At 39.9% G+C, this 25,016-nt stretch overlaps 1 protein-coding gene and 1 non-coding gene across 3 annotated transcripts in view; one reads left to right on the plus strand and one right to left on the minus strand.

The window, feature by feature from the left end:
• The first annotated feature begins 2,631 nt into the window (after positions 1-2,631).
• The window catches only part of GAS7 (growth arrest specific 7), a 174,384-nt gene continuing 151,999 nt past the window's right edge, over positions 2,632-25,016 (plus strand). The window contains exon 1 of one of the 2 annotated variants that reach the window (XM_070739803.1): positions 2,632-2,965. In XM_070739803.1, coding sequence (XP_070595904.1) covers positions 2,747-2,965 — 219 coding nt within the window. In that variant the 5' untranslated portion in view covers positions 2,632-2,746. The remainder of the gene's footprint in view (positions 2,966-25,016) is intronic. The other variant, XM_070739802.1, reaches the window with a different exon arrangement.
• TRNAQ-CUG (transfer RNA glutamine (anticodon CUG)) lies at positions 13,783-13,854 on the minus strand. Its single transcript has one exon. It is a non-coding gene; the product is annotated as a tRNA-Gln (tRNA).

Genomic DNA, 25,016 nt, shown 5'->3' on the forward strand with positions numbered 1-25,016 from the left:
AGACTGAATGTAACCATTGATAATATGGATGGCTTGGGTACCATCAGGGTGAATGTCACTCCCTGCACATACACTGAGCACTCAGCACTCATTAAATACTGAGTTATGTATACTTGGACAAATTAGTAAAGTTCAGGGGTTGTAAGTCACCGGCTCCCAACATTTTGGGTATCAGGAATCAGTTCCACAGACTACAGGGGGCATGGCTTTGCATGCTGCCTGCATCACAAGGATGGGATTTCACTTTTTTATTTGGCCCAGTTTCTGGCATGCCAGTCTCGGTGCCAGTCCCTGGACCAGTGTTGAGAATCCCTGTTATAGGTGATCTCACTATATCATCAGTGCCTGCTTCCCCCCCCTCCAAAAAAAGTCAAGTGGGCTTGTCCCAGTTCCGACTGGTTCATTCGAACCGGCAGCAACCTGCTGGTGATGTCACAATGATGTCACAGAACCGGATTGGTTGGTGCTAGTCTGTGGAGGCTGCCATTTAAAATTTTTGGAATAGTTTTCTGATCTTTTTTCCTTCTGAGCATGCAGGGGAAGCCAAGTCCCCGGCGCTGTGCATGCTTCACCATCATGTTTAAGGCATTTGGGGAGGGAATTTTTTCAGATGTTTTGCTACTGTGCATGTATGCATGCACAAAGCGCTCGCATAGCCATGAGGCATGGCCATATAGCGTGGGAGGAAGAGAACTGACAGCAAGGAAAGTTAGAACCACTTCTGAAGAAAGTCTATGCACAAAGAGAGAGAGGGAAAAAAAAACTGGGCTCTAATATAAGAATACCAACTGGGGCTCCAGAAATGAATTTATGGTTCGAGGTGGCGCAGCAGGTAGAGTGCAGTACTGCAGGCCACTGAAGCTGACTGTAGATCTGTAGGTCAGCGGTTCAAATCTCATCACCGGCTTAAGGTTGATTCAACCTTCTATCCTTCTGAGGTTGGTAAAATGAGGACCCGGATTGTGGGGGCAATAGGCTGGCTGTTAAAAAGTGCTATTGCTAACATGTTATAAGCCGCCCTGAGTCTAAGAAGAAGGGTGGCATAAAAATCGAATAAATAACTTCTTTTCAATTAAATATCTTGTAGTCCCACCATTCTTTTCACTGTGCTTTTTTTTAAAAAAAAAATTCCTTTGCAGCCACGTGGCAGGACATTTGGAGACAAATAGAGTTAAGAGGAATCAAATCTTTACCTTTCTTATCCATTTTGACTTTGATCATGGATGGGATACTGTCAAATATGGTTGCTTCAAAACAAACTCATAAAACTTTATTAAAATTCTATCAGTCAACACTTTATCATCGTTAGCTGTCATTGTAGATACAGGCCAAGTCTATTGTGAATACAATCACTATATTTGTAACAATAAGATGTAGAGATATACTTTTCATTTCCGTGTTAATTATCTTATTTTGTTTGTCATGGGCCAATAAATGACATATACAGAATCTGTAGTGTGGACCATTGACAACTGTCACTATTGTGAGATGGACTGGCGTATAAATTACTGAAATTACATCAAGTCAAAGTGGAGTCTTAGCAACCTCATAGACAGATTTTTCTACTGGATCTCGCCCTTACTAAAATAAATGACTTGTCCCTAAATAAACACTTTATCTATCCTGTAAAATACAACTTCCATTTGGTGGTGGTGGTGGTAGTGGTAGTGATTTGTCCAGCATTTCTTAAGAAGCCACTGATATGCTAGGATGGCACCTTTCTGTTTTAATGATATTTTAGGTTTTTCTCCTCTGATAGAATCAAATCTATCTATCTATCTATCTATCTATCTATCTATCTATCTATCTATCTATCTATCTATCTATCTATCTATCTATCTATCTACTGTATCTATCCGTCCATCCGTCCATCCATCCATCTCATCTACCTACCTACTTACCTACCTACCTACCCACCCATCCATATATTTTACGTATTAGTAATATAAATAGATATAACATTGTATATGAGATGGGAACATTAGGACAGGAACGGTAGGCACCCTGGTGCCCTTACTGATCTCTTAGGAATCGGGCGAGATCAACAGTGGACACATGTATAATCTATTGATTATATAGGTATCTTGCTGCTGAATGAGGGTTAAGCCCGTGTCGATCCACTTGTCTGTTTCCACCGAAGGGAAGGACTGAATTTTTATTTTTGTTATTTAGCCGACACATATGGCTGACGGTAAAACCGAATTGATGGGCATCAGGCTTTGCCTGTCTCTCTCTCTCTCTCTCTCTCCCCCCCGCGCACCTGTACCAAACACGCGTTGGCTGAATGAGAGCCCCGCAGTTGCAATAGATCGCCTCCTACTGTAGAGAGTTTTACGGCGAGTCCGACGCCAGGTTCCTTTCGGCGAAATGTAAGCCCCTTTCCGCTTCGGGGGGCGGGGAAGCCAAACTTGCGGGGGTGAGTAGGCGCATCTCGCCCGCCCCATTCCCCCCCCCCAGCCTAGGATTGCAATCTCAGCCGAACGCCGAGGGGAGGGCCCGCTTCGGCTAATGTGTATGTGCGCGAACGAGCGAGCGTCTGAGGGCGGGCGCGGAGCCGCGGTCCGCCTGTCCCAGGGGGCGGCGCAGGGAAAAAGCGAGGCGGCCAATCCGCCAGTCGGGCTTGACTGGGGAGCGTCGAGAGCGGAGCGGGCGGACTCCCCGGCAGCCAGAGGCGGATTTCAGCTCGGCACCTGTGGCGGCTAGAGCCGAGTTTCTTGAGCGAGTCTTGAGCTGGGGCTGCTGTGTGATGCCACCGCCCGGGCAGGAGCGGGTGTTGCCTGTGCTGGGGGCGCGTTGCAGAACCCTCTACCCCTTCTCCGGCGAGCGCCATCGGCACGGGCTCCGCTTCGCTGCGGGCGAGCTGCTCACCGTCCTCCAGGCGGGGCCCGACGGCGGTTGGTGGGAAGGGGAGACGGCAGAAGGGCTGAGGGGCTGGTTCCCGGCCAGCTACGTCCAGGTCATTGAGGTGAGAGGCGCGCGCGCGCGCGCGTGTGTGTATGTGAGGAAAAAATAACGAAGTGGGGGGAGAGAGCTCAGTCATTGGTAGCCTCACCTTTGGCTGGTCTCAGGGGAGTGTCGCCCAGAGTGGATGTCGGAGGTTATCAATATTGCGCCAGAACCTCCTTGAGGCGAAGCCTGCCGTTCCCGCCTTTCCCCCATACGTCCGTTGAAGTCACGGAGAAGTTTGTCCCCGTTTTAGGTCTGAGGTGCAGCCACCCGTGTTGGCGCGTGGCTCCTTTTGGTTGTTGGTTGGGAAACATTGGGGGCGGTTCTGTTGGGCTGCAGCAAAAACTGGCGTCCCTTTGCAGAGTGAGGGTTGTTTTTGGGGTTTTTTTTTTTTTTTGTTGCGCGCATCTTGGCCGCTGGCTCGGAAGCCGCCACAAGGTTTGCGGCTGTGTGTAAGTGTGTGTGTGTTAGGGGTGGGTGGGTAGGCTGAAGCCTGTTCGGCGGGACTCGCTGTTTTGGAGTGTGAGGGGCGGGACGGGATTCCTTCCTAGCCTGGGTGGGTGGAAAGGTCGCTCGATGAGGGGGAGAGCTGGCGCTGGGGCTGCCCCCAGTGCAGAGCGGGGCGTGGGGGGAGAGCCGTGGTAGTGGGCGGCTGTACAAAAGGTATGCTGGGAGCTACTTCAGGTTAAAAAAAATGAAAACAACAACATTCGTGGTTAAGGATCTCTTGGCTTCTTTTCCCAAGGATGACAAGCAGAGGTGGTGTAAACCTCAGACAGATGTTTTATGGAGATTCTCAGCCCCCACCACCACCTTCTTCCTCCCCCACCACCTCTGCCTCCCAAATCAGCGACTGGACTTTCTGGTTTTTCTTTGAAGACCTTTGGCTTCTCTTCCCAGAAGCTTCATCTGCTCTTACTGGGTGATGGGGAATGGAAAGATTTATACTTGCTGGTCATTTGCATTCTTTTTTTAACAAGTCATTGAGGCCACCTGGAGGTTTATCTGCCTTGTTAAGGATGGACTCACAGCTTATTCAAAGACTGGGCCATCTCCCCTTCCACTTTGTGGTGGAGCCTTGTTTTTTCCCCCTGCTTACATAGCTAATTCCAAACATGTACCAGGGGTTCCCTTCTTCCCCATCCCCCCTCCTCATGATAAAGCTTTATGTATGAAACTGCTAAAGCTCATTTCTGCTCATGACAGTGAGTAACTTCCCCTCCTGCTCAGGAAGATAGACTGCCTTACCCTGAGTCAGACTGTTGCTCCATCCAGCTTCAGATGTTTGGCTCAACTGAGCGCCACCCCCGCCCCTCCCTCCCCCAGATTTCCAAGCCATTGCTTCCATTGGCTAGGAAGGAGTTTAGGGAAAAGGGTGTATTCAGTGCTGGCATCTCCAGGTTAGGTCCAGGAAAGATTTCTACTTGAAACCTTGGGAATCTTTTCCCATTTAGCTTAGGAGACAATTCAACAGTTTTTATAAAGCAGCTGTTTGTCTTCCACAAATAAGGCTTTGGTGGGCAATCAGAAAATTGGTTTGCTCTGTAATTAGTCATCATATATTCATGTAGTACACATATAGTACTGTGCAGCCAGCTGCTTCTTTTTAAAACTTGCACACCATAAATGCATTCAAACAGGCATATACAGACATTAATACACGCAGGTGATACATTTACGCTTTCCGAGCTTCTGTTGGAAGACTGCAATTTTTATGTATGGTTAGATTCTTACAGAGCACTACTGGATTAAAGGAGAATGGCAACTGTAAACTTCACTACTGTGGTTCATAATCTAATTAAAATACATACATTTTTACTTTGGTTAGTTTTATGTCTTAAATAATCAATATCAGCACTGCTCTGCTCACACAATCTTATTCTAGAAATTTTGCAAGTATAATTGAGTGTTTTCACTGTAATATGGTCCTATAACACCACTAAGCCAATTCCATCATCTGCATTGCTGTTATACAATATTTTCACAGGTGGCTTAGAAAGCTGTTTGGCAATGCTTTTACTTTGTCAGAGGATTGTCTAATGTAACTAGTGCTGCTGTGTAAAGTAGTGTTCTCTTCCCACAGAGGCCAAACCATGTCTGCCAGTACTACAAAGCAGGGTAGGAGTACCATAGCATTCTCTAACTCTTGTTCCCTAGCAATTGATATTGTATGATATACAGGTTGCTAACTCTGGATTCCAGCTGGGAGATTTGCCAAAAGGTGTACTGTATCTGTATGTAAATTTCTTTTAAAATAGTTTTTGGCTGATGTAATCCCACTTTAAAATATAGTGTTCAAATTACAAGGACATCTAACAAGACCAGAACCACTGATTTCACATCTAAGCTTTAGTGGGGAAATAGGCACATATAATAAAAATGCAACATGCTGCTAAGAAGTTATATGTTTCCAGGATGAATTAGACAAGCTAATAGTGGCATAATAGTACTTATTCTGACTGCAATATGGGTCTTAGTTGACCATCGTGCAATTTTGGAATGTTTTCTAGGGAACAAAGTTAACGTTAGTAGTACGCAGTTGTAAATAATGGGGTATATTTATGAAATGTACTGTAGATGGTGATGACTCTTCAAGTAATGTGTTTGTGGTTTTGGATAGCAATCTAAATCATGCTTAGTGTGGCTAGGAACATACTTATGTGGCCGGAGTATTGGCCATCTGGTTGAGTAGAATAGTTCAGGGAACCACTCAGGGAATCTTTTGTGACTTGATTTTCACACTGTTCAAAGATACATAGTTGGCTGAATTTGTTGCAACGCAATAACCATGAACAATTGTTTTCACACCACACTGGTTCGATTTACACTAAATCAAAATATAATAAACCATAATATATCTTTAGTGGTTTTTGGAAATACAGCTTGTATGAACTTTATTTTGAGAATAGACACATCGTATCAATAATTACTACTGTAGCATACCCTGTAGGCCATATCAAATAAGCATCTCCTGCTTCCATAATACACAGTTGCTTTAATGGGTGTGGTTTATTTTGTTTATTGTTCCTTCATAGTGATACGAAATTCCAGACTGTGAAGTTCATTTGAACTCCATATTCAACTTCTTAAAATTTTTCATAAACTCCAAACAAAATACAGATGTGTATAAATAAGGTGCTCCTTGTGAGTGTCCACAGTGAGAACAATATAAGAGGAACAAGTGATATTGTATGTATCACAAATGATCTACTCACATCATTTTACATTGTGTTGTGGCCACATGATTCACATTATTAGCACGATGATGTTATAATACATGTGTAATTTTGATGTCAGCATGACATAACTTTTCTGGACACTTTTACTTCTCCTGTAATATTAGCAACAAGGTAGTTCAGGCTCTGCCTTTTAATATAATTCTGTATATCATGGCTTCCAATTGTGTCATATATGATAAGCTAATGAAATCACTGAACTTGTTGGCCAATTGTTATGTTGGGGGGGGGGGAAACTACATACATTTCTATGCGTGAATTTGCTAAAACGCTGCTTTCTTTTTGTGAAGATAATTTTGCTTCCCAATTAGTTACATGTTGTTTCTGTTAAAAATTGTCCTGCCTACGACTATTGTTTACAGGATTATTGTACAATAATTGTTAATGTTGATACTTATTAGTTGCTTCTTGCAACAAGAAAGAGAGATTGAATTTTACAAGTGAATAAAGTTCTATGGAATACAGTCTTAGAAGCTTTAGCAATTGAGAGTTTGCAAAGTTATGCACATTTGGCTCTGAATTCTCTGTGGGCGCCATTTTAAGTTAATACTAAAACAGTTGTAGCCTTATATTTATGTGTGTATGTTTAAATAAAATAACCAAAACCTGTGAGCCACGTTGTAAAAGACACTTGAGAAAGGACTCCTGTACATTCCCATATGGAGGGTAATTTTATGTAGCCTGACAGTTCACTCCCTTTCCTGTTTTGGAAGCTTAAAACCCTTTGGCTGCTGCACTAATATCTGATCTCCTGGTTGGTGTTCTTTTCACCATGCTTCTGAACGGCTTCTTATTAGAGGCTGTTTGTTTCACCATAAAAATATAATTGCCTTCAATGGGTTAGTTCCTGTTACGCCTGTTTAAGATGATAAGGTAATACCTACAACCCTATTTATGCTGTAAGACATATAAATTCATACAGTATTGTTGAGACTAATTATAAGCCAGACGATTACACAAAAAGAAGAGGATATGGCAAAACATCTCCGGGGTTGGGAAATTATAACTCTGCTTTGACCATATGCTTTTAATCATGAGTGTTTTCACTGCTTTCTTTTACAACTGGTCTGATGAAACAGTCCCTATTTTCAAGTGATGGAATAGTATTCTGGTCTGGAAGCGGGTTAGTCTCAATGTCCTCTTGGGATCTCTTCCAGCTCTTATTTATAAACTTAGAATCTGAACAGCAGAGAGGTTAATGGAACCAAAATGAATGGGAACCCTTTCTTTTCTTTATTAAGAGGCTTCTTCTTAGTGGTGAAACTCTCAGAGAAGGAAAGCAGCCAACCAGCCTACCATCCATCCAGCCATTCATTTGGAAATCAGGTTCTACAAAATGGGCTCAAAGCCAGGCATTAGGAATCAAGGTTTTTAAAATTTAAGGATGTGAACAGCTTCTATGAATGGGTCTGAAATGTAAAAAAAAACAACCCTCAAACAACTGGGTGGCTTGAAGAACACATTATGATGGTAGGTTTTTAAAACTTATGAAGACAAAGCAATAACTAAATATTAAAAATATCCTGGTGTGGATGTAATGAATGCTCTTGCATGCCCAGCAACAAATAGGCAGGGGGCAGAGATTGCTGTAAAAGTTGGTCTATCATATCTAGACTGTAAAAATCTGGATGACCATGAAATAGTAGCAAAAAGATACAAAAACTGTCAGCTATCCACATGTTGGCAGCTCAGATAATACTGTATAGCAATTACCTTTCAATTTATATTTATTTATTTATTTATTATTTGGATTTGTATGCCGCCCCTCTCCGAAGACTCGGGGCGGCTCACAACAAGTGAAAAACAATCCAATACAATCCAATTAATTAAAATATTATGAGTTTAAGAAAATATACCACTCCATAGTAGTGTACAGCACTTTCTGTGTGGCTTACAAATGTTAGCATAATATACCCAACATTCTGAGTCCTCATTTTATCAACTGTGGAAGGATGGAAGGATGTGAGCTGCTCCGAGTCTTCAGAGAGGAGCGGCATACAAATCTAGTAATAATAATAATAATAATAATAATAATAATAATAATAATAATAATAGTAGTAGTAGTAATAGTAATAATAATAATAATAATAATAATAATAATAATAATAATAATAATAATCCTTGAACTGGTCAGGATCAAACTCATGTCAGTGGGCAGTAGGCAGAGTTAGTTTGCAATACCGCATTCTAACCATCACAGCTCATAGGCCTAGCTAATACAAGAGTCCAGTTCCTCTGTTATTGTATACTGCTGTGGAGTCCAGAAAGCATTTGTGAGAAACGATTTATTCGGAAAGAATAATTTTTCTGCTAGGGCTACACTCAGTGTCAACATTATACCGTGGTTTATTGTTATGAGAATATGTGATCTATATGCAAAGATTGTATATTAAGGCATAATATACAGTATGTTGTTTAGTTTTGGTGATATATTGTATGAACCCAGCCAATTGTGATTAATTCAACAAACAATATTTAATGAATAGGTTAAAATACTGAGTAAATCAGGTTATCCATGGTAAATATTAAGCTTGAATCTGCTTATTTCTCTTTTTCTTTCATCCAGGAAAGAAAATTTTGTAAAAGTAACTTCAATATTGAGAAGACTTGATACTCCAACTGTGTTCAAGCTTTCTTCATTCAGAAATAGAATACTTAGAAATATGTTGGGGTTGAATTCCAGAGTTTAAGTAATTGATATTAACAAATAAATGATCAAATTAATGAATTTTAAGATACCCAATTCAAGAAGTTAAATTCTTCTGAAACAGAAATGAAAAAGGATGTTCCATATGAAAAATGTGCATGGAATATGTGCCTTCGAGTACATGACCCACTTTTTCTGTTCCAAATTTTAAAAATACTGTATATTTTCTGCAGTAAATGATTTTCATTTCATTTTAAAGAAATTAATCAATCTGTTTCCTGGTGTCTCATTTAGATGCAAGGTATGAGTTACATGCTTTTAAATGGGCAAGAAATCTTGCCAGCATGCATCCCGAATCCCAGCATTTTCTTTCAGACAATAAATTAAGAAGTGAACTGTCAGGGAAAAAATACAGTGTTGTGTATGCTTTAGCCCTCTTTCTCTCTCTGTGTATGTATAAAGTGAAAACTTAATTTTAATGTCTGAGCTGGTTTATTTACTATAAGGTTGGGCAGTTCAATTCTATGCATAGTTGTTTGGAAACACATTTTTCACTTCTCAGTAGGATTTATCACAAATAAATAGTCACAGCTCATAGCATGGCAGTTTAAATTGTTTCAGTACACCCACTTGTCCATCCACCCACCCACCAACCCACATGTATATATTAAACAAAATTATTATATGACTCCTTCACCAGAGTCCAGGTGGTTTATAACAACAACATGCCATTAAAAACAACCCAGACTCCTAAAAAATAAAAAAGAAGCAAAATATTTAAAAGTCTGAAAATTAGTGAAAGTCAGCTAATGCTCCTGAGTTCTCAAATGCCTTGAACAAGATAATTTTAATTGCTCTTTTGAAACAATGTTCTTTTGAAGGTAGGTGATACTACAGTAATGGGAAGACTACATGAAAGCTTGTCTTTCTTTAACCCCCATCCCTCTTACATGCTAAAAATCTGAAGTATGTTCTCAGTGCAAAGGATGGGCAGGTTCATTCAGAGGATTTTTTTTAAAAAAAGGAACTAGCCTTATAGTGTTGGGTGGTCAGCACCAGTATGTACAGAATATTATTATATCATCTAATAGTTCTCTGTTTGCTAAACCTAGGCCTACCCAATGAATTACTTCAGGGAATTTACTGTTTTTAGTAAATGCAGCTGATCTTGGAATGATGACATTTGCATATGCTCATTTCAAAGAAGATTGTTTTGTTGTATATATCAAATCTTCTCATTCTCCTTCATAAACAAGCAGCTGGCATGATAGATTTTGCAGGACTATAAGTTATCAGGGCTCTTTATAGCTGCTGTCGCCTCTTGTGGCTGGACAGCTCTTTTTGGAAGAATAATGTCTAACTCCAGAAATGACAAGGGAGTTTTGCAACTGGACGTTAGGGGAAAGAACATCAACACAAAGTATGGCATCCCTTAGATGCTAATTAGATCTCTATGGCTTTTGAACATGGTAAAAACCTACAAATGTTGATTCTGGTTAAACTAATAAAAGTGGATTAAATAGTCCTGAGACTGTTGAAAAAAATATTGCTGTAAAGCTACAGGTTTAATTAATGGGGATGGGATTTGAATATTAACTGCAATCAAGTTCTCACTGAAAGTACTGTGTACCCTTTAATTTGCACTATTTAAAGCAGGGTATACCATAATAACTAAATAGGATTGGAAGATCAATTTCATCTATTTTTACTTTACTTCTCTAATCAATAAACCTTTGATATCACTATCCCTGTTTGGCTTTGAAAGGCCATTTTATTGTGCTGTACTACATAAAAATCAATATGCAATACTATATCTTCCAATACTATCTATTGGAAAGTTCTTTACCCAAGTTTTTCTGTACACATAGTCCTTAACGTTTGAGCCCAAAATTTCTGTTGCTAAGCAAGATAGTTGTGAGATGTGTTGTGCTCCATTTTATGAACTTTTTGAACTTTGATTCATTATTGTTCAGTTATTAAGTGAATGATGCAGTTCTACAAGCAAATCTGCCTTTCACCATTGATTTTGCTCATCAGAAGCTTCCCAGGAAGGTTGTAAAAGATAATTCCAGGACACTCCGATGCTGCAACCATCGTAAATGCATGTCAGTTGGCAAACATTCAAAGTTTGATTATGTGGGGGTGCTGCAATGGTCATAAGTGTGAGAACTGGTCACAAGTAACTTTTAAAGGTCGTTAAACAAATTGTAAGTTGATGACTACCTGTACGGCTTTATTTTAGTTTTTGAGTATTGTGCCTTGGAATCCCGCTGTTGTCTAATGTCTCATGTTTTTCTGGCAAATGTATATTATGAGATCAAATCATATATATGTATGAATGTATGCACTCTTTCTAGCTCTCTTGAATCCTCTTATTCATCTATCTTTCTTGTTTTATTTGAAATTTTGTTTTATTGATTTTTAATACTATCCTGAATGGTAGTGTAAAGATTTTATAAATAAACCACAAATTCTGCCAGGCAAGACTTGTCCAAGATTATTTCCTGTGGGTCTGCTATTAAGCAGGTTCATTCCTTTGGATTCTTTCCAAACTACACTACCTTGTCCAATATAAAAGCCTGAATTCAGCAAGTTTTTTTTAAAAAAATATGTAGTTTCAGACTAATTTTGTTTCAGGAAATGTTCTGAGGTCAGATTTTGAATATGAAGGTTCCTTTCCTACCTTTATCCACCTTCCTTGCTGGACATATGATACGTTAGGGTTCCCTGTTATACCGGTGGTCTTATGGGAAGTAGAAAATAATAAGATGAAAGATTATTATACATTACTATACATTACTATACATTATATCTTAAAAAATAGTATAAAATATAAGAGTTCAATTTTATATTTCAAGGTTCAGTCACATAATGTTTTCTCAATTGTACGACGTTATGGTGTAAATTGGCTTTGACTTGAAGAGAATCACAAGGCACACCAGATGACTAGCATCAAAATGTTTCGATGTTTTAGTAAGGTAATCTGTTTGGATTTCTCTTACACCGAACTGTAAGGCTGGGACAGTCTAATGCCTAAATGGGAATGTTGGTGATTAAAAGTATTTTAAAAAGCAATAACTTTTAACTCTGATGAAGAGTTACCACTGCTGCTTGGAGAGTTGTTACTGCTTCCTGAACTGCTTAATGGCATAAATAACATGTATGCAGTGGTGGTATTCCACAGAGTGTTCACAGTTGCAAGAAAAACCATTTGGAGAAAAATGGCTATTTTCTAATAGAAGATGTTAGAATATGAGTATTGGAAAATGTACCCTGCTGATACAACAGCTGTGTCTGAACAACAGGTGTACTAATTTCATGGAGAGCATTTGGGTTGTGCAGAGGCTAATGATTATGGCAGGGGTTCCCAAACTTGGCAATTTTAAGACTTGTGGACTTCAACTCCCAGAATTCTCCTGCCAGCCAGAGAATTCTGGGAGTTGAAGTCCACAAGTCTTAAAATTTGTCAAGTTTGAAGACCTATGGCCTATAGTATTTTTATGCTAAAATCAAACAGCTGGAAAGGCGTTTGGACTGTCTACTTTGAGACAGATGAATAGATATAATATTGTTTGCTTAAATGAAATACTGCAGCTCCAAACAGGCTAATTACTATGCATCTGTCTTCACATGCCTTGTTTGCTAAGCCCTGTAAATCTAAAATAATCCATGAAATAATAACTATGAGAATTGGACTCTGGGAGAGGAGACACTTTTAATGAATCTCCGTGATAATTGTTTATATCGCAATGTACTAAATTAGCCCACCCAGTATTTTATAAATCTGTAACATACACCAGTGGTAAAACGTATCTCATTTAATCTCGCTGGTCCCCTTTGTGAACAAGTGGCAGCAAGGAAAATGAATGGGAAATGCTGATGCAAACAAAAGCAAAACATGCCTCCTACTGTATCATCCCAATGGCAATCATATTTAACAGATTATATAAGAAGCAAGCTCAGGTTTCCCTTAGAATGAACACTGAACAGGGAGCTAGGTGAGTCTGGAAGAAGAACAAGTTGTTTTACCCAGCTCAATCTCTTCTAAATAACAACAGTTCCCCTGTGGCTTAGAGAAAGTGTTTCTTGCTCTTTGATGATTCACAACAGGAGATGACTACTTCAGACCATTGCAAATGCTTGTCCAGATCCCCTGGTGTACAATTTCTGTCTGAACAACTGTTTCAGGCCCTTGTCAAGCATCATCTCTGGTCAGCACTGCCTAGAACTGCACAGGATACTGTGCTGATTTTTTCTGTGTCCCAGTTTAATTCAGCAGCCTTGTCTTAGGAAAGACCTAATTTATTACAAAAACTTATCTCCAACCTGGAGCTGGCTTGAAAAATACCTTGAATACCTAAAGAGGTTTATGTTTGTATTTTAACTTATCCTTTTATGCCTTCTAGGAAACAAATTCAGGCTTTTTCCTTAGAGCAGGGGTCCCCAACCCCTGAACTGGTACCAGTTCATGGCCTGTTGAGAACCATGCTGGGCAAGCAACAAGCAAGTACACCAAGCTTCATTTTGTTCATGCGCAGAAGCTAGATTGCACATGCAAAACCATCCCCTCCCTACCACCATTGATGTTGCCAGCAGTCTGGAGCCAGAAAGGTTAGGTACCGGTTGAGAATGGGAGATAGCTGCTTGGAACACACATGGGTTCTACTTACCTTCCCCACCTGTTTGCATCGTGACGGAAGTGCATTTTTGCGTGTGTGCGTTCCCTTCCCAGAAATAACCTGGGTCACTCATCATTAGTTTCAAAATCAAAAGAGGTTTGAATAGGGGTGGCCAATATTTATTTATTTATTTGTTTGTTTGTTTGTTTTGTCACATACGCATTGGTGGTATACAAAGATATATTTATATACATGATACCAGTAAAAGAGAAACATTAGGATAGGGGACGGAAGGCACTCTGGTCCACTTATGCATGCTCCTTAAAAAATTTATAGGTTCCACTGAGATTTGAACTCAGATTGCTGGATTCAGAGTCCAGTGTGCTAACCATTACACCATGGAACCACAATGAATATATATATATATATATATATTGCCCATTATAACCCTTGTCATTTGTTAACCTCAGCAGAGTCTGGTGCTAGTCTAATCTTAGTGTGCCAACAGCTTTGCTTTAATGTTTGATAATAATAATAATAATAATAATAATAATAATAATAATAATAATAATAATTTATTAGATTTGTATGCCATCCCTCTCTGAAGACTCATGGTAGGAATGTTCTGCAGGGCAAACCCTATTCTACACTTTTCAGAATGATGTGGCTTCCTGAATGTACAGAAATAGAAACATAGAAACATGGAAGAAAAAGACCTCATGGTCCATCTAGTCTGCCCTTATACTATTTCCTGTATTTTATCTTACAATGGATATATGTTTATCCCAGGCATGTTTAAATTCAGTTACTGTGGATTTACCAACCACGTCTGCTAGAAGTTTGTTCCAAGGATCTACTACTCTTTCAGTGAAATAATACTTTCTCACATTCCTTTTGATCTTTCCCCCAACTAACTTCAGATTGTGTCCCCTTGTTCTTGTGTTCACTTTCCTATTAAAAACACTTCCCTCCTGAACCATATTTAACCCTTTAACATATTTAAATGTTTCGATCATGTCCCCCCTTTTCCTTCTGTCCTCCAGACTATACAGATTGAGTTCATAAAGTCTTTCCTGATACGTTTTATGCTTAAGACCTTCCACCATTCTCATAGCCCGTCTTTGGACCCATTCAATTTTGTCAATACTGTATCTTTTTGTAGGTGAGGTCTCCAGAACTGAACACAGTATTCCAAATGTGGTCTCACCAGCACTCTATATAAGGGGATCACAATCTCCCTCTTCCTGCTTGTTATACCTCTAGCTATGCAGCCAAGCATTCTATTTGCTTTTCCTACTGCCCGACCACACTGCTCACCCATTTTGAGACTGTCAGAAATCACTACCCCTAAATCCTTCTCTTCTGAAGTTTTTGCTAACACAGAACTGCAAATGCCATACTCAGATTGAGGATTCCTTTTCCCCAAGTGCATTATTTTACATTTGGAAACATTAAACTGCAATTAATGTCTTGCACATATAGTCATTAGATACATTGGTGGGATTAGATCTTTTTTTACTACTGGTTCTGTGGGTGTGGCTTGGTGGGCATGGCAGGGGAAGGATACTGCAAAATCTCCATTCCCTCCTCACTCCCGGGAAAGCCTACTGCAAAATCCCCATCTCCTCCAGATCAGTAGGGACTTGGTGGGCAGAGAATAGATGGGGGCCGGGACAGTGAGAGATGGTATTTACCGGTACTCTGAATGACTCAAAATTTCTGCTACCAGTTTTCCAGAACTGGTCAGAACCTGCTGAAACCCACCTCTAGTTAGATACAATCTTTTGGTGAACTCTATAGCACTGGAGTACTTCCCCTGGTTTTGTCATCTGGCCCCACTTCCTCATCTAGGAATCAGCATATTTAGGGTTTGCTCATGAAATTGGCAAGGTGATGGAATGGAACATGGAACTGAGAAGCATAAGAAAGGCAACATGGATTTAATGTCCAGATCTGACAGTGTTTCAGAGTACATCAGACACGAGGAAACTGGATTTCAGCCACATTCTCCAGCATTAGTCATTCTGATTGATGTTGCTGGGAGTTGTTATTTAAGTACAGCTGGAAATTTGCAAGCTTCCCATTCCTAGACTAGACAGTGTGAATAATACCTAACAGAAGTTGGTTTATATAAACCAATCCTTCTCAAACTGATCACATACTAAATGCTTTAGATGTTAAAGGAGTGTGTTTCATCCCTTGGAAAAAAAAATTGAAGTCTCTGCTCATTTATTCAAGTTTATTGAGCAATCACTCACATAATTAATTTGAATTCCCAAAGTTATGATGAACTTAGTTTGCCCCAAAACGCATTCATTTTATTGGTGTCAGCATAATTTTCTAGAACGGAACATTTTTATATGCAGTAACCAGTGATTTGCTTTTATAAGGATGCAGTGCTTTGGCTTATGCCATCTAAATTGGCTGCATGATTATAATTGCAGATATTTTATTAGGGCTTGCCTTTTTATTTTTGCTTATAAATATGCATCACAACAGTGTGGGATTATACTTTCATTTGATTGGCAGCTGTGGGCTTCTGCAATTCTTTTCACTAGAACAAACTAGGCTTCTAGCTCATGAAAATGAACCTCTCTTATGCAACAGAGAGATAGCTATGCATATTTCTTTATAGTCTACAAAACCTTGCTTAATAAAAAAAGAGCCTGTAGCAGCTAATGTAACAAATGCTGAAATTATTCAGGTTCATTAATTTATTTTTGCTTGATTATCCTTTTCTTACCATCACTGTATTGTGTGAACACAAATACAAATAGGTTGTAGAGCAAGAGATTAATAGTGCTTCATCTAGAATTTAGAATGAGCTCCCATTTTAAGAAGATGGCACCACTTGCTCTGTTTATATGGTATATTACTTATACTTGTGTTTTTATACTGCTATCAGCATAGTTAATTTGATAAGATATTTCATAAAGACACGTGTGCAGGAGTTCTAAGAAAAATGCACGGCCGGTGGCGTAAACAGCCGGCCGAAATTACCTCCGGAGCCAGGGAGACGCTGCCTGCAGCTCTTTCGAGCTCCGGACTTCCGGGCTCCTCTGGAACCCGGAAGTTCGGCTTTTGGCAGCGCGCCAAGGTGGCACGCTATCTGCTGGTCGGGGGAGGTCCTGGATCGCCCTATTTAAGGGTGATCTGGATAGGACCTCCTCCTTGCTCGGCTTCTCCTCAAGCGAACACCCGCCCACCCTCTGCTATCAACAGTGTGTCCTAAGGAGGTCGCCTCGGGGCTGAATAGGAATTTTTTGCGCCTCCCCTTTAGAGGCGGCCCTTTTTTTGCCTATTCCACACTGACGGTGCAGACTGGATTGGTTAAGGGGTGCGGCACACTTAGATAACAGTATAGGCCTCCCTTTGGTCACTGGGGTTTGGCAGGTTAGGGGTGGAAATGGGCAATTAGAAGCGACTGCGCTTGCTCCTTTGGGCATCCTTCAAAGGGTGATGGACCGCCTCTCTCCAGGAACTAGAGGTTGGAACAACGTTGGGGATTGGAGAGAGGATGGGAATCACTGGACCCAATTTCCCACGGGGATTGGAGGGTGAACTCCTCCCACACAATGAAGGGGCGTGGCTTGGATCCAGGTGAAGGTGGCTACCTTCACCTGGTTCAGCAAGGAGTTTTTGCTCAATGTTGCCAAGGAATTTTCTGGTAGGAATTTCCGCCCTGTTAGTTTTGGCCTCTGCAGGTCCTTAGTTCGTTCTGAATTTAAATATTTAAATTGACGTATTGAAATTTATTTAAATTTATGTTAATTCAATAAAGGACCCTTATTTCATCCACAACATGTCTCAGCGTCTTTACTCCGCTTCCGGGGGTAATTGGTATCAGGTGAGTAAGTCTATGAATGGCCTAGTTTTCATTAGAATGCGTATTTCACCCCAACTGAAGACTGGGTGGGGAGAAAGGTTTCTTTATTTTGTATGTACTTGAACCCTTCAACATCAATACTGAACAAAAGTTTGAAGATACTGTAATCATTATGAAATCTTAAATACTGTACTTCTATACTGTATTTTGGTTTCTCTCCAAGTGTATTCCATAGCAGCTTAATAGTAACTAAGGTATTAGATGTTAGCAGTTGAGAAAACTCTTGAAGTAACTGTGAAAAGTAAGGATTGATATTTTAGCTATTGTATAAAATGAAACATAGGACCCTTGCTATATTATACAAAATACTGCTGAATGATTTTCCTTGGTAAGGAGCCTACTAAGCTAAATGTCATTTGGGGAGATAAATGTGTGGTTTCTGCTTGTTAACATAAATTCACTGGATAGGTTTTGAAGACTTACAGGCTAGAGGATTACTGAAAGAAATTATTTTCTCCTTTCCCCTCTTCTCATTTTTGAGTTACTGTGGCATATTTTCATTGTGATATATTTCTGCTATGTTCTTTCTATTGTGCAATTTTATATGAATGCCTACAACAGCAGAACAAGTGAGCTTATTGTTAATTGAAACATCATGACCCCAAATGTATAGCAGAAAAATACCAAAAATCTAAGCTGCATTGCAGAGCTAAAATATTCAGACTTGTGTGGATTCATCTAACCCAACATGTCATTTGACAGTGTTTCACAAAGGAGTCTTCAACAAGACATAGAATTGTGCAGGAAGCAATACTTTCCAGTTAATTCCAAACATTTGACAGATTAGAGCTGATAATGCCCCCCCCCCCACATCCCTTCTTTTCTCTAGATTGGCCATACCCAATTCCTCCAACTGTTCTTCATGTGTTTTTGTCTCCAGGCCTTTAATAATCTTAGTTGCTTTTCTTTCTACTTTTTCCAAAGTCTCAACATTTTTTCATAATGTGATGTGTATTCCAAGTGCGGCCTTACTAAGACTTTATAAAGTGGCACTACTTTTGAACCCATGCCTCTGTTTATATAACAAAAGATTGTATTCGCTTTTTTGGCTGCTGTTGCACACTGATGGCTCATATTTAAGTGATCATCCACTAGGACTCCAAGGTTCCTCTCACAGTGTTCTGCCGGGCTCTATGGTATGAGTCTCCCGAAAATTCAAGGGTACAAATTTCAGACACACACACACTTGAAAGTTCAAAAACAATGTTCTTTATCACAAAATTCAAAAGAAACAAAGCACCCTTTTTGTATTGCAAAGAGCACTTGTCCCAAAACAACCTGGTAGTCTGTACAATCCCCTTAATCAGTCCTTAAGTACTTACCTAGCAGCTGTGAAGGAATGTCACAGCCCTCCTTCTTCCACGAAGTGAAACACACACACTTTGCTCTGCTTTGGTTTCAAAGTCGTGAAAAATCAATGTCCGGAAACAGCAAGGCACGGTCCTGTTTCCAGATAATCTTCCACAACGGCCAAGCCAGTGCGCTGCTATTTATATCAGCAGCTCTAATTACTGGAGCCCCACTCAAACACAGGTGGCCTCTCTTATCTCCTGTAATATTTCTTCAATTGGTCTCTTCTATGCATAATTCTGCGCATGCGTGGGTCTAACACTTCCTCATCCGAATCGACTGAATATAATGGAGATTGGCTTCCTGGGCTGTGTGCCAAGCCCCCCTCTTCCAAGTCACCCCCACCTTCTTCATCCGAGGAAACTGCACTACCTGACTGTCGGTAATAAAACAGGCCTATGACATGTTGATGTTTCCCCTGCATCCACCTCCACATTCCTTGGGGCAGGAGCTGGGCCAGAGCCAACCACAACACACAGTTACTGTTTTTAAGCCAGGTTTCACCTAATCTGTACTTGTACCTTTGATTTTTCCTGCCTAAGTGTAAAACCTTGCTTTTCTCTACATTAAATTTCATGTTGTTTGATAGGGCCCATTGTTCAAGTCTGTCAAGATATTTTTGAATCCTGAGCTTGTCTTCTGGGATGTTAGCAGTGTTGGGTTCCTACATGGATGGGGGGGAGGACGGCATTCCAGTAACGAAAATGGAGCTGCACACGCAGTTCTGAGTGGGCAGGTGGGTGTGTTCAAGTGAGATTTGGCTTCTGTGCATGAAGCAAAATTTTATGAGAGGATGCATGTACTCTCATAAATTGAGAGATTTCCGTGATTTTTGGCGATCTTTTGGTTCCGTGCATGCGCGGAAGCAAAAAAAATCCCCAAATTTGTGCATGTCCATGCATCTTCTTGCAAGATTTGCTTCCTGCGCATATGTAGAAGCCAAATCTCGCTCCGGTCACCTGCCGGTCACCCAGAGCTGCACGTGCAACCACACTGGTAGCAGAGATAAGCAGGAAACCCAGCCTGGATGTCAGCTATTCCTGCCAGCTTAGTGTTATTTGCAAATTTGATGCGTTCCCCTTCTATTCCCTCATCTAAGTCATTTTTGAAGATATTGAAGATTACTGGGCTATTTGTTAGGTTAGGTGCTGATATAATGTCCCTCCTTCAACCCTTCTTTTCTCCAATTCCTGCAACTGTTCTTCATGTGGTAACCCACTGCTTATTTCCCTCCATGTAAATGTAGTACCATTAAGGACAACTCATTGAGTACAATTTGTCAGCCAATTACAAATCCATCTGATGGTGATATTTTTAAATTAAATTATGATTCTATGAATATTGTTTCATTACAAACATCAGCCATTTGCAGCAGAGGCGGAGTAACGACACGGACACAAAGAGCTGGATTTAAAATGGGTCATTTTATTAATTAAATTTGCATAATTTATTCATTAAATTAGCATAAATTTAACTATAACCCTAACAAGGACCCACAGGGTCAAACAATTGCTTCCGGGGCAGAAAATGATGTCAGAAAAATCTCCGGGGCAACTTTTATTTTTTATTTATTCTTTGTCCAATATACAATACATATGAGAGAGAATATACATTAGGAATATATATATAAAGATAGGAAGTAAAAAGAAGGGAAGTGGATAGGAAGAGAATATATATAGAGGAGAGAATATATAAGATAAAAGAGGTAAGAAAAGAGAATTGGACAGGGGACGATAGGCACATCAGTGCACTTATATACGCCCCTTACTGGCCTCTGAGGAATCGGGAGAGGTCAATCGTGGAGAGTTTAATGGAGAAGTGTAGGGGATTGGGGGTTGACACTATTGAGTGAAGGGCCCCACCCTCATCTGGATCTCTGCACCTGCACATGGGAGGTCTTGCCGTCTAACCCCTACAAGAGGAAAGAAATGGGCAGGACCCAAAGACAGGTTCCCCCCAATTGCTCAGGCCATTAGCACCATGAGCCTTTGGAGAGAACCTGTCAATCATCTCCAAAGATGCCCAACGGAGAACACGCAGTTGCTAAACACCACCCAGTTTTCCGCCCCTAACCTGCCTACCCAAATGACCAGAGGTAAGCCAATTAGCCTAAACAGGGTGCGAAGCACCCCCTAACCACATGTCCATCACCGCAGTGTGGAATAGGCGAAAAAACGGCCGCAGAAAATACCGAGACCGCCAAAAATTCCTATTCGGCCCCCTAAGGGCGACCCACAGTGGCACACTGAAAAATAGGGAGGGCGGGTGGGTGTTCGCTCTGTCGTCGTCGGGGCGAAAAGGAGAAAAAGATGGTGGCTACGCCGGAGGGCCTTGTCTCCCTGCCCCTGCAGCAAATCCGGGCCAGGGAGTGAAGCACCGGCCAGGCATTCCATGACATGTACAAAATTTAACCTTTGTTGCTATTGCTGACAACAGTAGTTTTTAAACTGGGAGGAAATTTCTGGTAACAAGAATCTCTAAACACTTTTATATAAAGTGTTTCCCCAAAAATAAGACCCTGTCTTATATTTTGTTTTGAACCCTGAAATAAGCACCTGGCCTTATTGCCATGCACTCAAAAGCCTGATTGGGCTTATTATCACGGAATGTCTTATTCTGGGGGTAGCCGGGTAGTAAAAGAATCATATGTAATTTTTGTACATAGAACTTGGTGCAAGTTGAGCAAATCTACTATACTGTATTGATCCATGAATACACATTAAATTGTTGATAAATCTATGATTGCTGTAAATTTCTACCATGGGATCTAGAGCAGTACTAATGTGGAAGTTAGTGGAACATAGTGAAACAGGCAGATGGCATGACAAAAGCATTGACTTAGGAAATGGTAGAATCAAATTTAGAGAAGTCATATTTTTATTTTTTGTTTGCTTTGCGGTATACATAGAAACATGACACATAAGGGTAAGGATTAGGATCTTGCCATCTGTAATGAGGAACTGCAATTCACAACAGAAGGGAGCTTTCTACAAGCCATCTCCCAACTTCTTACCCAGTACCACCTGCTTAAGAATAAGGATATATTTTAAACAGAAAGTACCCCTATGAAGAATGAATGAATATTTACTTTTTCTATATGATTAATCTAGTTAATTATTACATCAGATGGAGTGTATATTTGTTTTGTGTCAAGTTCAAGACTACTCATACTTCTATATAGGACTTCTAGGGAACAACCTTGAAATTTATTTCCTATTCATTGTTGCTAGAAGATTTTTTTTTAGCAGTCTATTATCACTTAATTTTAGTTTATCCCGTTTAGTTTATCCCGTACTGGCCTAACATTGGCTCTTTTTTTTTTTTTGTTAAGCAACTGTTTCTAAAGATATTTAAGTTATGTTAAATATATGCACTTCTAAATGCCAGTAATTTACATGCATTATGCAAAAATAATGAAGTTAGTTACTTTCACATGAAAAAAGATGAAAGCACTAATTGAGAGAGACTGTATGATGAAGCATGAACCATACAATCCAATTTTGGTATTAGCAGGTACAGATTGTAGGAAAATGAGATTGCTGAGTGAGACCAATTGTACATCAAAGTCAGTGCAGCAGTGCATAGGAAGCAAGTGTTCGTAATGATTAACTCATGCCCAGTTTATAATTTTATTTAATTTTGACTTGTTTCTAGCACTGTATATCTGTTGGTGAATTGTGCTACAGTTTTCCAGTTGTTTTGGAAAATCTAATTCTAATCTTTTCCTTTTTCTTCCCTAATTTTTTTTCTTTGATGTCCAGTATTCTGAAAAGAATTAAAAAGGAGTGTTTGATGCTGGCTGCCAGGTCTGATTCTGGCTGAACTGTTCACCTAATGTGTGCAGGGAAGTTGCATGTGCTGCAGAAAATGGTCATTTTGTCTTCCTCCATGATGTCTGCTTGCCTAAACAGATGAGTTCTGAACATTTGGCTCATGCCCTTATTCCCCTAGAGATAATATAGGAGTGGTATTATTGAATGGCAACTGATTAGATGATAGCCAGTTCCAGGGATACTACAGGTTTCAGAAAGCTATGAACTTTACTCTCATTGCCCCTTTTAGGTGTGCATTTTTTAATTTATTTTTTTTTCTATTTTTTTAATCCTACAGTAAGCAGCAGTGTTGCTTAAGCTTTTTTATATCTGAAACAAAGCATTATCCACTGTCCAAGTGCAGAATGTAGGATGCAGATGGTTCTGCTTAGTTGATAAAAAAATGCAATGCTACAGTGGTTCATTTTACCTTTAACCTTAAACGATTTCTCAGTTTTCATGTCTAATGAACATATAGAAAGGTGGATTGAAAGGATTTTTTATACAGCTGAGCTTATCTAAATAATCCTAAATGTTGTCTCGGTTAATTTGGTATGCTACTAAACATTATTTCTATTAAAATGCAAATTTCAGTAAAACAAAAGCAGTAAAAATATGAATTTCCCAAAGCCTTGCTTTTGTTTTTGAATACAGATAATATCAACTAGAACTGGGTCTGGCAATTGAGTCATTAAGTGAAGCAATAATTAAGTGAAATCATGACTTTGTTATAATATTACTCAGCTTTCCTTTGCTTTAAAGATCTGCAAAAGTTGTAAGGAAACCCCCCCCCCCACCAGTATGTACATACACCAGCTGCCAAAAAAAGCCAACACAGTTATAGGCTTCATTAACATGGGGATAGAATCAAGATTATCTGAAGTGTTAATACTACTTTATAAGGCCTTAGTAAGGCCACACTTGGAATACTGCATTCAGTTTTGGTCACCACAATGTAAAAAAAGTGTTGAGACTCTAGAAAAAGTGCAGAGAAGAGCAACACAGATGATTAGGGGACTGGAGGCTAAAACATATGAAGAACTGTTGCAGGGACTGGGCATGGCTAGTTTAATGAAAAGAAAGACCAGGGGAGACATGATATCAGGGGTTTCCACAAAGAAGAAGGAGTCAATCTATTCTCCAAAGCATCTGAGGGTAGAACAAGAAGCAATGGGTGAAAACTAAACAAGGAGAGAAGTAACTTAGAACTAAGGAGAAATTTCCTGACAGTCAGAATGGTTGATCAGTGGAACAACTTGGCTCCAGAGGTTGTGAATGCCCCAACATTGGAAGTTTTTAAGTAGATGTTGGATACCCATCTGTCTGAAGTAGTGTAGGGTTTCCTGCCTAAGCAGGGGGTTGGACTAGAAGACCTCCAAGGTCCCTTCCAACTCTGTTATCATCATTATCATCATCGTCATCATCATCGTCATCATCATCATCATCATCATTATCAGGTCAGACTTGCAACGCCCAGGCCGGATTTATTTATTTATTTATTTATTTATTTATTTATTTATTTATTCATTCATTCATTCATTCATTCATTCATTCATTCATTCATTCATTTATTAAATTTATATGCCGCCCCTCTCCGTAGACTCGGGGCGGCATCACATGCTGGCCACACCCACCCCAGTGTAGCAAATGGTGGGAAGTCACAATATGTCATGTGACAACGTTACACCGTGAGTTTGACACTCTGATATAGATAGAGCTAGCAATTATACAATTCTATTTGTGATGAAATGAGAAAGAAGAGTAAACAGTATTGAGCAATAGAAACTGAAGATTTTATATATATACCCTACTCCCTAGAGACTCAGGGTGGCTCACAACAAAGATAAACATGAATCAATAATCAAAAACATTTCAAAAATTTTCATTTTAAAATAATTACAGCCATCCATACATTCATGGGATGACCTCACTAGTAACCCCCTCTGCCCCCCGAGGTCCATGGCTCCAGGCTTATAGGAAAAGCCAGGTCTTTCCGGAAGGCCAATAAGATGGGGGACAGTGCAGATCTCAAGAGGTAGCTGAAGTCTAAGAAAGACTTCTGTGGAAAAATTGGCAAACTGAAGACTGTTCTACTAAAAGGGAAGCTTGATGACCACAGCAGACTGAAGAGCTGGGGTGTGGACCAGTTCTTTGATCATTCCTCTCCAGAAAAGGAGAGGACTTCAGATTACCCTGGAGTGCTCTACATAGAAGACCGCAAGACTTTTAGTTCTGGGAGATGACGGCAAGCTATCTTAGCTCATTCCACAGTTGAGACATTTAAAACACTGTGCTTGCATACTTCCTTTTCTAATGACTTTTGGAAATGACTTGTTAACTGCTTTTTAACTCTTAGTAATCTTTGGTTTTACAGCACCAGTTGAGTTTCCTTCAATCTTTAGCAAAAGAAATTTTAAATACAAGTTGCAGGCTTAATTTTTTTTTGGGGGGTGGGGGTAGGGAATCAAAGCAAATAATTGATTAGAAGGTTGGTTTTGGAAAGTTACCAATTGGACTAAG

The sequence above is a fragment of the Erythrolamprus reginae genome, chromosome 2 (assembly GCF_031021105.1).
Source record: "Erythrolamprus reginae isolate rEryReg1 chromosome 2, rEryReg1.hap1, whole genome shotgun sequence".
Classification (NCBI taxonomy): Eukaryota; Metazoa; Chordata; class Lepidosauria; order Squamata; family Dipsadidae; genus Erythrolamprus; species Erythrolamprus reginae.